Here is a 12,855-nt window from a genome sequence, read left to right as displayed (position 1 = left end):
GCTTTCTCCATAATCCAGCACATGTTTGCAATTTGGTCTCTGGTTCTTCTGCCCCTTCGAAATCCAGCTTGCACTTCTGGGAGTTCTCGTTCCACATACTGCTTAAGCCTGCCTTGTAGAATTTTAAGCATAACCTTGCTAGCGTGTGAAATGAGTGCAATTGTGTGGTAGTTGGAGCATTCTTTGGCACTGCCCTTCTTTGGGATTGGGATGTAGACTGATCTTCTCCAGTCCTCTGGCCACTGCTGAGTTTTCCAAACTTGCTGGCAGTGTATGGCCCTTGTGGTCTCTTCCAACTCTATGATTCTGTGATTCTAGTACCTTAACAGCATCATCTTTTAAAATTTTAAATAGTTCAGCTGGAATATCATCACTTCCACACTTCCACTGGCCTTGTTATTTGCAGTGCTTTCTAAGGCCTATTTGACTTCACTCTCCAGGATGTCTGGCTCAAGGTCAGCAACCACACTACCTGGGGTGTACGAGACATCCATATCTTTCTGGTATAATTCCTCTGTGTATTCTTGCCACCTCTTCTTGATGTCTTCTGCTTCTGTTAGGTCCTTACCACTTTTGTCCTTTATTATGGTAATCTTTGTATGAAATGTTCCTTTCATATCTCCAATTTTCTTGAACAGATCTCTGGTTTTCCCCTTTCTATTGTTTTCCTCTATTTCTTTGCATTGCTCATTTAAGAAGGCCGCCTTGTCTCTCCTTGCTATTTTTTGGAAATCTGCATTCCGTTTCCTGTATCTTTCACTATCTCCCTCGCATTTTGCTTGCCTTCTCTCCCCCGCTATTTGTAAGGCCTCGTTGGACAGCCACTTTGCTTTCTTGCATTTCCTTTTCATTGGGATGGTTTTAGTTGCTGCCTCCTGTATAATGTTACGAGCCTCCATCCATAGTTCTTCAGGCACTCTATCCACCAAATCTAAATCCTTAAACCTGTTCCTCACTTCCACTGTGTATTCGTAAGGGATTTGATTTAGATTGTATCTTACTGGCCCAGTGGTTTTTCCTACTTTCTTCAGTTTAAGCTTGAATTTTGCTATAAGAAGCTGATGATCTACATATACAATATTCTGCTTCCTGTTGTTCAGTTCAGCGAATGCAATATGACATGCACTGTCCTGGAGAAAACAACAGGTCCTGCTATAGTGCCAGAGAATATATAGGATGCCTTCTTTTAAAAAAACCAAAAACTGTTTATGGTGCTCTTTGAGTAGTTAATGGACTTTAAATGGCCTTTCCCTTTCATAGCTATATACAGCATAAAACAGATCCCAGTGGTTTCTCTGGTAATGGTATTCCTCACTCTTCTGGAGCCTCAAGTTGAGGCTGACCTTGAAGACTGTTTAAAGGTTGTGGTTGATGCAAAATGCCCCAGTACAGAAGCAAACTGGCTTGTATCTTGGCAAAAACGGACCAGAGGTTGTGGGTTGCAGGATATATAGCATTCAGGGCTATTTTCCTGGAGCCTTAGACAATAATTCACAGCTGTGTTTTTCATTATAGCCTCCTAGATCAGACTCAGTTATAACCCAAACATGCATTTGGTTACCCATTTCTTAATTATTTGCTTTAAATTTGAATAGTAGTAGTGCTATTGTTGTAACCTAGCTTGGGTCCCAGTTTCACCAGTTGAAGATTATCATCCTAGATGACTTAGGTCCCACAAACTTTAGAGAGCACATTCTGTATGACACTTAAGGTCACTTGAGAATATACATCTGTTCATCATGTTCATGGGGCAAGAGAATTCATAAATCATGAAAACCTTTCCACTAGAAGTAAACAGACAAGTAGTGAAATGGGCATTTATGTTTAGTCTGGTGACCAAGAGTTAAGCAAACCTTTTTTCTTCTTCTTTTTTTCTTTTTTAAAAATACTGAGGTTCTTTACTTGAGAATAACTCAGGATATTAATGTAAGTTAAAATAGATCCAATGAACTAAAATAGTGGGTGAGCTACTGGACCTTTATGTGTTTTGAGTCATGCACAGGAATATATTAACTGTCCTACAACAACCAAGATTCAAAGATTCATGTAAATCAATATCTCCAAATAGTGTTGCCCTTGGGGCAAGGGAAAGATGAGATGTGGAAGACTGGGAAGGAGACCTTTTTTACTTAGTTATTTCTTGATATATAGGTAATTTAAATTCAAGGGACCAATCCAGTTAGATCCTACTACACTGCAGCTCTTGAGCATTGGAATACTTCATTTTAAACTTACATGTGTTTTAAAATGCAGGTTACTATTTCACAGATGATTGCATGGATGTAAGATGTCAATAAAAGAATATTTGTGTGCATATTACATCTAGTTTTGTATCTCTCTATATCATGGTTAAGCCAGTCATATTTGTGTTATCAGTATATTCTAACATTTGTATACTAACTTTCTCTTGCTTGCATCCACACTTTCTCTGATAGATGACAAATAATTTAGTAGTAGTTACCTTATCAATCAAATAAATGGTTAGGTAGATTAGGAATGTAGCAGATAGCATTTTCTTTTGGTTAACTTGAACATGCCCTCTCTGTTTTGAATTTGAGAAAAAGTGAGCTTGGCAGAACCATAATAAAATATGCTAACATGCTTGAAATACATGCTGCTTGGAACATAATTTTGAGGATGAATTGACATCTATCCATCTCACAAAAATTCGCAGGCCAGTTTTGTAAACAAGATCATAAAAGGTACTAGCTTTGCTTCACCCTTAAAAAATACTAGCCAGCTAAGAGCTTGCAGAGGAGGGATGCAGTAGCCTGTTGCTTTTCTTTGCTGCATACACAAGACAGACAGAGCGCTCCATCCCTCTCCTGTCAGCCTGCTCACTCACCTTCATGTGATCTCTTTTGGACTGTGGTAACCAGACTAGTGCTTAAATATATGATGCCCATAGATCTTGTATTTGTGGTGATTCAGAACACGCACACAGATATGTAAAATGTACATGATGAAGCCTTAATCATTTACTAAGAAGAATTAAAGTGAGTATCCCAAAGGCATGGCAAAGTAGCGTAAAAAAGCAGTTGCAGTTTCTAAAATATTACATCAATGGCATGACAACTTTGCCTCATAGTACGAACCATCCTAGTTAGCTTGTCCAGTAATAGCAATTTAATCACCATCTTGTGATCCTAGTTGGAAGGAAACCTGTAGCCCTCCAGGTATTGTTATGGATGATGGGAATTATAGTCCAAGCATTGGCCACTCTAGAAGGGGCTGAAGCTGAACATTTCTGGATGGCAACAATGTTCAACTGGTCAAACTAAAGTAATGCTGTCCTCCTGTTGAGGAGTAATATGAACATGATAAATGAAGCATCATTGTTTATTACAGTAATACCTCTCGTTATGTACCATCCTTCTTGCAAACGCTTCGGGTAATGAGCTTCGCTAACCCAGAAGTAGGTGCTCCTGGAAGCAAGTGGAAGTCGTGTGCTAGAGGCAGGCATGCAGTGGGAGGCCCCATTAGCGAAAGCGTGCCTCATGTTAAGAACAGTTTCAGGATAAGAACGGACGTCTGGAATGAATTAAGTTCCTAACCGGAGGTACCACTGTACAGTGGTACCCCGGGTTACATATGCTTCAGGTTACAGACTCCGCTAACCCAGAAATAGTACCTCGGGTTAAGAACTTTGCTTCAGGATAAGAACAGAAATTGTGCTGTGGCGGCGCGGCGGCAGCAGGAGGCCCCATTAGCTAAAGTGGTGATTCAGGTTAAGAACAGTTTCAGGTTAAGAACGGACCTCCGGAACGAATTAAGTACTTAACCCGAGGTACCACTGTACTGTTCTACTCTTTAGCTCTTTTGTTACCATTGGCAGCTGAGTTGGCAACAGAGCCAAGGTTTGATAAAGGAGTAATATGATTGGCATAGGACTATTTAGGAAGCTTGTGAAGAGCAGGTGTTGGAACATATCAAACACAAAAAAGTTACATTGTAAAACGAGCATGTTAACATTTCCCAGTATTTAGAATCTTGTTAGTAGCATGAATATATATATTTTTATGCTGGGTGCCCAGTTACAATATGTTTAGCATATGGGTTTGGATACCAGAGTACAAAGTATTCACATGTCAGTTATGAACTGTATGTGTAAATTATTTTTCTCGTGGTACACATAGGTATGCATAACTCTTTTTTTGTGGTTTTCTATGTAACCAGCAAACAAATCTAAATGCATGTGCCATTCATAATTGTCATATTATTGGAGGTTACCAGACTCACCCATTGAGTCTTTCATCCAGCAGTTTCTGATGAACTAGGGCAGGAACTAGACAAGAATCTACTGAGAAGCCTCATGGTAGAGTGGCAGTGGTTTCCAATTCCCAGTTGTTTAACAATGGCAACAGCAAAAAGACTTCTGCTCCCAATAACAAAATTATACTGTTAAAAACCTTGATCTCAAGTCATTCTTTTGTAAATCTGTACTTGTACATGCAGCCCCCCCCAAAAAAAACCTACAGTAGGTAAAAATGGCTGTTCCCTCTGAACCACCATGTTGTGCCTGGCTTTCTGCCCCTCACCTTCCTTTGCCATCGTTTTGCACCCAATCCAGTTCGTGGCTGTCAGGAGTCTGGTAAAATAACCAAGTATTCTGCAAGCCTGAAGGCTTACCCACTCCTGGGCTAGGATCTCTCTTGTGAAGTGAAGGCTTCTTAAAACCGAGTATTTGTTATTAAGGTCTTGTTTCTGTTCCTTATACTAGGTCTAAGTATGCATTTGATACTAATTTACCATTAGTTTGACTGTGATGGTTTTAATTCAAGTATCTTAATTTTCCAACGTGCATACCATTGAGGAAATGTATTTCACAAATGCATAAATTATTGTGTGTTTACTCATTTTTTATTTTAAGGTTCCCGTGGCTAGGGCCAGCATTCTGTGGCTTACTGGAGAATACTGTGAACGAGTTCCAAAAATAGCCCCTGATGTTTTAAGAAAACTGGCCAAGAGCTTCACTGATGAAGATGACCTTGTGAAGCTGCAAATTTTAAATCTTGGAGCAAAATTATATTTAACCAACTCAAAGCAGGTAAGAATGAGAGAAAACTAAAACACAAGTCTGTTTAGACATATTTACTAACATTAACTAAAGAGGCGTCAAGCTTTAGAGTTACAGTATTCATATCCTTTTAATAACCTTCTCCCTTTCCTTGGTTCAGAAATTCATCAGCATACCCAAGGTTAGTCATATAATAAAATTATTGAAGAGGAAAAGATGAATCCTAAAACATGTCTAAAAGGCCAAAGATATTTCCAAAAGAATTAGAACCTAGGAAACCTGTGTACATATAGTGTACAACCTGTTTGAGAGTGAAAAGATGCACCTTAATCCAAAGAAATACAGTTTCATACAACTTGGACATTATTCAGAACCCATAGATATTGGATTTATTCCAATATTGACTGAGCAGAAGACCACGTCCTCCTCTCCACAGCAGTCTCTTGTATGGGCTCTGGTGCAGGCAACTGCAGGGGGAGTGACAAATTGCCCAAGATCAGGTGCAACTTTGGATTCTATCCTTCAGTACAAACTAATCAAACAGAACTCCAAAACATTTTAAAATTACATGCCTCTGCCATTCAGATACTATAAATCTTCAGTTGAAATAAGATTTGAGAATCAATGAGAAGAGCTCTGCTAGATGACACCAAATGTCCAATCTAGTCCAGCATCCTGTTTTTACAGTGGCCAACCAGATGCTTGTTGGAAACCCACAAGCAGGACATAAGCGCTCTCCTCACTTGTGCTTCCCAGCAACTGGTTTTCAGAGACATATACTGCCTCTGACACTGGATGTAGTAATGTTATCATGCATAGTAGCCATAAAGTCTCAATGGCAGCAGAAAAGTTCAGAATCTCAGCTTACAGTCATATACAAATAGGATTGTGGTTTATAAAATAGACAGACAAGTAAATTTCAAACCGTGGGTTAGTTAAATATTGCCTATAAAGCAGGATTCCTAGTTCATATGTAACACCTAAAGTGAGATTTGTTGAAAGCAAAATTAATCTTTCTCCCCTTCCCCCCATTTTCAGTCATTCTTTACCTTCATTGGTTCTTTCCCAAGTGCCCTTAGGTATTTATCAGATTTATTGGACCATCCCAGTTCTAGTATGATATGTGTGTGAAAAATGCATTTATCTGCTTTCCATACTGCATCCATAATTTCATTCATCTCCAGAATGTCCCCCCATTTAGCTTTTTTCCTAATCTAAATTAAACTAAATAACCCAAACTCTTTAACCTTTAATCATAGAGGAGTTGCTGCAGTCACTTGATCATTTTGGGTTTATCCAGCACCTTCAAGAACAAGGGCAAATGGCCAGCCAGATAGCCTTGTTCCTTCTGCTCCTCAAAATCCACCTTATCTTCAAGCAGGGAAGCAATTGTAGTTGGAGGAGGGCAAGCAATTACCAGTTTTGAGAACTGATTTTAGGCCACTCTTTTTATATCTGTTCCTTATTGTAATGGTTGTAAGGGGTTACTTGTGCGTAAGTTGCTTGCAAGTTCAGTCAGATTGCTTGGTTCACCATGCCTTGGCTGACAGCCCACACTCCGTGGCCGGTCAGTCGCTTGCAGAATCCGTCAGTGGGCGTTTCTTGAACCTCTTCCAGCATAAGAGCTGTTTGACGCCAAGTCTCCTCCTACTTTCCCTGCGCGGAACCCGTCTGCGCAAGTAAGGGGAAGGCAGAGGCGTGTCAGCGCTCTCTCCACTAGTCTCTGGTGACGGGTCTCGGAGCCCTGTCTCCAAATCCTCCATCTCCTCCTCTTCTCTACTCTACTGGTGTTACGCTTAATTCCTTCCCCCCTGCTGGTCCCCTCTCCTGCATCGTTTTGGAGCCTAGCCTCCGCCTCTCTCTCCAATGTCAGTTCCCTGACACTTATGTTTGGGAGTTAACAGATAAACAGTGTTTCAGTGATTTGCTTCAAACTGTCAAAAACTTACTGAATTATGTCTGATCAACATTGTATGATTTTTATCTGTCTTTACAACAATTTCCTGCATTATTATATCTCCAAAATCTATGAGTTCATTAGTGTCTTCTAGGAAGAAAGGTGCATGAGGCTAAATGTCCTCTACCATCCAACTTAATACTGTAGTCAATATTCTGTATAGAACTTCATGTTTGGCTTTTTTGATTGGGCAGTGGTGTTTCAGCAATAATAAGACTGCCAGATTTCCTTTTCACAAACTTAATGGGTCATATCCGAGTGTAACTGAGTTTCAGTTGACATTTTGAGATCTAACCATCACCTGTGAGGCCATTTAAGAAAAGGGCTGCCCTGCCAAATTTTGAGTGTTTCCATGTTTTGATCAGCATAACAAACACTACATTTGTTCCAAATTTCTTCCTTCTGTTTCCAGCTGATCATTTTCCTTCTTTAGTAACTTTGCTACGCCCTTCTTTAGTCAGAGAGAAGTAGACAGAAACTGGTCCTGACAGTGTCTGGCATCAGTAGCACTAAGAATCAGAACAGAATTGATGGGTTTGATCTGCTGTTTCAGCAATTTTCTCTTGGTTTCTCAGTGCTGGAAGCCCCTGAAATTTCCAACTTGCCTTAATATTCCATAATCAGTAGCAGCCACAATCATATGCCACTGGTTTCACTTAATGCAGTTTTGTAGTCAAAATAAATCATTCAAAACAACACTGAATTGCATTTCTAATGAAACAGTATATATTGAACTAAGGACTATTGGATATCTTCAAAGAAAGATAATTGTCCATTTTACAGTGTATACTACTTAACATTCTTCAGGCATAATTATAGAGCAACAAAATATTCAATTCTGCATCATGAGAAAATTCTTTCAAAGAGATTCTGCTTTTTCAATATAAATCTTGTTGAGAAAAGCATGCTTATATATCAGAGTTTAATTCTGTGAATTTGAAGGATGTGTCTTTTTATAAACTCAAATAAGATTTGCAGCTTTTCTTCAACTGAAGAATTATAACATATGCATATTTTACTTTTAAGTGATACAGTGTTTTGATCTTTGTATCTATTGCATTTTTGTATACATTTATACAAAATGTATTCCGTGGACTATTTGTATAATGTTTCCAATTTTCTCTTACGCAGTTATTAAGGTTAACATGCATTGGGTAATTTTAATAATTAATATTCCTACACATCAAATTAGAGAGTCTGGTTATGCTATAAAAAGCTGTGATAATATAACCGGCTTTTACGTATATAAATAAATGACCAATATTACCAGAAGCTTTAAGCTGTGAGGGGGGAAAGGGAAGAAGTCTTTTATCCTGGTTTTTAGAGGGCATCAGCAGCTTGCTTTTATGAAAAAGTAACAGCTAAATGCACTGCAAATAATTTGCAGTAATCCAGTTCAGTGATTCATGTGTCTGCTTTAATGGGTCATAATTCAGAGTAAAGTAACTGAGTGCAGTCAGAGTGCAGACACTGCTTATGCCAGGGACAGTATCTCTTCATAAAACACACCTCAGCAGAAGCAGTTTGCCAGCCTCCTAATACCCTCTGATGTTTTGATGTCCTGCATATTTTTCCGATTAAGTTTTGAGTGCCATGTTTTTAGTTGTATTTCCACATTCATTATTCTCACGTAGGCCCTTCAGCGGGTTTGCCATATATGATTATTTTTTTAATGATGCCTTTCTTTCCACTTCAGCAGTTTAATAATCTAGCACATGGCTGCTTCTCAGTACTCAGCATTCACCTCCCCAATACAGAAGAGGACATGTGCGTTGGCTTCAAAATTCCATTTACTGCTTTAGAAATGCATATTCCCTATGGAACAACATTTGTTTGACATAACCATTCATTTTTATTACCTCTTTAAATATGTTTATCCAGAGTTATCAATAATCATAAATAAATTGTATTCTCTTCTTGCCCTGTTTTTCACAGACAAAATTGCTTACCCAGTACATATTAAATCTCGGCAAGTATGATCAAAGCTACGACATCAGAGACCGTACAAGATTTATTAGGCAGCTCATTGTTCCAAATGAGAAGAGTGGAGCTTTAAGCAAATATGCCAAAAAAATATTTCTGGCACAGAAGCCTGCCCCAGTGCTCGAGTCTCCTTTTAAAGGTTTGTCAGTCAAATTTTCTACCAAATCTTATCTGCAGATCTGTATTCTTAAGTCACCAAAACAAATTTTGCTAAATAGTCTGCTTACAATTTGTAAATGAGCAACATGATTTTAGTTTCACAATTTTTTAAGGGAGAGTGGTCAACTCTAAATTCTTTTATGCTGACATTTAATGGTATCTGGTAATCCAAAATAATTTAAAAACTTAATTTGTAATGTCTATATTTTACTTTTTCTGAATAATAAAAACTGCTATGTTTGTACTAATCATAGTCAGTGTAGAAAGATCTTTGGCCATTCACAAAACTTTGAACTTCTAGAGTGGCTTTTTTATTATTATTGAGAAGCATCAAACTAAAGTTACTTCCAGATTAAGTTTGTGTTTGGTATATTAGGATTACTGGTATTTTTGGCTCCTAAGCCATTTTATAGACTAAACTGCTGTGAGTTACACCCTCCATTGCTCCCTGTTCTATTTAAAATAATCCTGTGGCCCCGGTTAGTAATTTTATTATGTACTTTATCTGTTTTCTAAAAAAATTCATACTTTGGTATTTTAATCCTGCTTTAAACTCCGAAAGCAGCACTCCTTGCAAAGAAAAAACTATTAAAATTCTGGATGTGTTTGTGCCAAGACATGTATATGGATTATTTAACTGTGCTGTCATTCTTAATATTCACAGTAAAGTAATTTTTAGAGAAGCTACATTTCAGAGCAACACCTCTAAACACACTGACTGATTAGCTTTTTTATTGACCATTATGGGTGAGATTATTGTAATCTATGGTCTGGAATCAGTTTTTTGACCTATGAAGAGCTTCCTAGTTTATATTTATTCCATGACATTTGAGGTAATGTAACGCCAATTACCTTTAGTCCTGATTAAGATTGCTCTTTGTGATATAGAGCTCATGTCAGTATATTTTTCACCTCTTTCCCTCCCCCACCCCCAACAGATAGGGAGCACTTCCAGCTTGGTACTTTGTCTCATACTCTGAACATGAAAGCCAATGGCTATCTGGAGTTGTCTGATTGGCCAGAGGTTGCACCTGACCCTTCAGTGAGAAATGTAGAAGTAATTGAGCCGGTATGTTGACTTTTCAAAATAATATTGTTGTTTTGGGAGCTTGGAATTATGCAAGTGTGTTTAGGAACAGGGGGGTTACTTTACTTACCAAGACTTCCAATTGGGTTTCAATAAACTTATTGTAAAATGTCCTTTCAGCTGCTGTTGGCTACTTTGAAACCCTTCATATTCCTCTGCTGTATCTTCTTTGTATATATTTTCTTTCCGTCACTCTGTTTCCAGCTTTGCTTGCTGGTATATGAGTACTTCCAGTAATTAATTCAGCCTTCCAAGTTAAATCTGAATATCATGTGGTTTACTAGGATTTGCAAACATCCAGAGATTTAATATTTGTTCTTGGATAACGCAAACTGCTAATGCATATTCACCTTTCAACACCACCCAAATGCTCACAATTGGTCTAAAATAGGTAGTTGAATTGGGGCTATTGCTTAGAGATGGCTGCCCACAGCACATCTTGATGACTGAAGAGAAGTTGTGAAACTTAGTGGGTTGAGTCTAGGTAGATACTGAACCTTTTAGGAGGTTTTCTTATTTTTATTTTTATTTTTATTTTTATTTGGTTGGCATAACAAAGTTGGTTTCCTTCCTCCATACCAGGATAAAAATGTTCTGCTGTCTGAGCAGAAGCAAAGCCAGGGCACATGTTGAAGTATTCCTTCCATTATTAAACATATTTATTGATCAGAATATTCATTAATTTTTCAAATCAAATCTTTATTATTTCCGTCAGAGACCAGCACCAAGAAAACAAAAAATGAAGGACATAAAGCACATCATCCAAATGTGTATAATAGAGTAAAAGAAAATATAATATAATATAATATAATAGGAAAGAGTAAACAATAAATAAACATTCCAGTCATTTTTCTTTATTTTTTGCAAAGTAAAGATAGATGTGTTTACAGTTGACACAAATAACTTGTGTTGATGAGATAAAATTGGATTGTGTTTTTAATATTTTTTGTTGTAAGCCGCATTGATTATTCTAACTTTTTGGTATAAATGTTTGTTTAGGAATGCTCAGTACAATCCCCCTTATTTATATGTTAGATTATATATTGCTTCTGTGTTTGTGCATGCACTCCTGTGTGACTGGCCAGAAAAGACAGTGTTCGTGGTTGTAAATAGAATTTATCACAACTTTTTAACTATGTGTTCTTCTTTAAAAAAAAACATGAATAGGCAAAAGAATGGACTTCAATATTAGGGAAGGAAAAGAAAAAGAAACACACTGATGAAAGATTCTACTCTGAATCAGAAGATGAGGAAGAGGAGGAGGAAAGTGATGATTCTTCTAGCAGCAGTGACAGTGGTATGTGTGGATAAAGAAAGATCACAGTTCAGAACTATGAAATACAGTGTTCCCAGTATGTCCCATTATTTAAACCCATTAATTTGTGTTGCATGTGAATGATTTTATCTTTTGAGTAAGAAAAATTGTTGTACTGTGATGAATAGACCTGTGCATTCTTATAGTCACATAATGTGGTTTCTATGTTAGAGTACAAAGCTAAACTTGTTTATTCAGACGAAAATAAAATGGACTTCAGAGCCTTACTCCCATGTGTGTAGATTCACATCATGCTCATACCTATTCCTGTATCTTGGTGCATTGACTCTTTTAAAATACTCAGGAATTTTTTATTTTAAAGTACAAAGTAATAAAAATAAACTAGTTAAAAACAATAGTTTAAATACAACAAATAACATTTTAAAACCACATTAAAATGCTGATTGCCCTGGTAGCAGCCCAGTTGTCAAAGTTGTCTGTATGCACCTTGTCTTCTAAAGAGGAAGGTCTTAGCCTGCTGGTGGAAATATTACAAGTAGGGAGCTAGCTGAGAGGAAATTCAACAATCTGGCATCAGCCACAGGAAAAGGCTGTTGATGTAGTAGGGGCTTCATTCACTTCATACATGTGACCTGTTGGAGGGTATGCTAAATAGAAATATGCCAGAAGTGTGTGTCATATTGAGCTTCAGTAAAAATCTGAAGTTAACATTTATTTAGAAGTCAATAGGAATATTAAGATACGATTTTAGGATTTCAGTGCTGTATGGGTAGATATGTTATCTGTCTGTGATATGGGAGAGTTTGCTACTTTTCTAGGGCCACATAACTTTCATTAATTCTTATTGAGTCCCCTATGTACTAGCTGATCAGTAAATCATTGTTGGCATCAGATATTACTTTCTTAAAGTGAATTATATAAAAGTAATATATTCTGCAATCTTTTTTTCTAAATCTTTGCAAGAATCCAAACTTGAAGACCAAATATAAAATATGTGGTGAAAGAATTTTAAAATCTGTAATGCTATGCAAGCCTTTACATGACTCTTCATCTTGGCCATGTTGGCAATCCAAGCCATCGCATCCATCATTTGAATCTAAGAAATTGCTCAGGTACAGGTATAAATAATATAGGCACATGTACATATAGACATAGAAATTACATGTTTTTGAATCGAGTTGACATACTCTCCTGAACACAGAGGGCACAAGAGAAAAAACGTTAGGGATTATTAAAGCTTATAACTAGAATCAATGGACTGAAACTGGGAAAGTGTACCTTTAAGTTAGATATTAGAAACACTTTCCAGCTGATTAGAAAACGAATAACTTGTTTAAATTCCTGATTAAATTGTCATCACTAGATGTGTGTTCAAG

At 37.4% G+C, this 12,855-nt stretch overlaps 1 protein-coding gene across 3 annotated transcripts in view; it reads left to right on the top strand.

The window, feature by feature from the left end:
* The window catches only part of AP3B1 (adaptor related protein complex 3 subunit beta 1), a 151,446-nt gene that overhangs the window by 75,144 nt on the left and 63,447 nt on the right, over positions 1-12,855 (top strand). For all 3 annotated transcript variants that reach the window (XM_081881182.1, XM_081881181.1, XM_081881183.1), the window contains exons 15-18: positions 4,871-5,047; positions 8,910-9,096; positions 10,055-10,185; positions 11,371-11,500. In XM_081881182.1, the coding sequence (XP_081737308.1) occupies positions 4,871-5,047; positions 8,910-9,096; positions 10,055-10,185; positions 11,371-11,500 (625 nt within the window). The remainder of the gene's footprint in view (positions 1-4,870; positions 5,048-8,909; positions 9,097-10,054; positions 10,186-11,370; positions 11,501-12,855) is intronic.

This window comes from Podarcis erhardii, assembly GCF_964252035.2.
Source record: "Podarcis erhardii genome assembly, chromosome: 11".
Classification (NCBI taxonomy): Eukaryota; Metazoa; Chordata; class Lepidosauria; order Squamata; family Lacertidae; genus Podarcis; species Podarcis erhardii.
The sequence above is the reverse complement of the archived record's forward strand: the minus strand, read 5'-3'. Positions and strand labels throughout refer to the sequence as shown.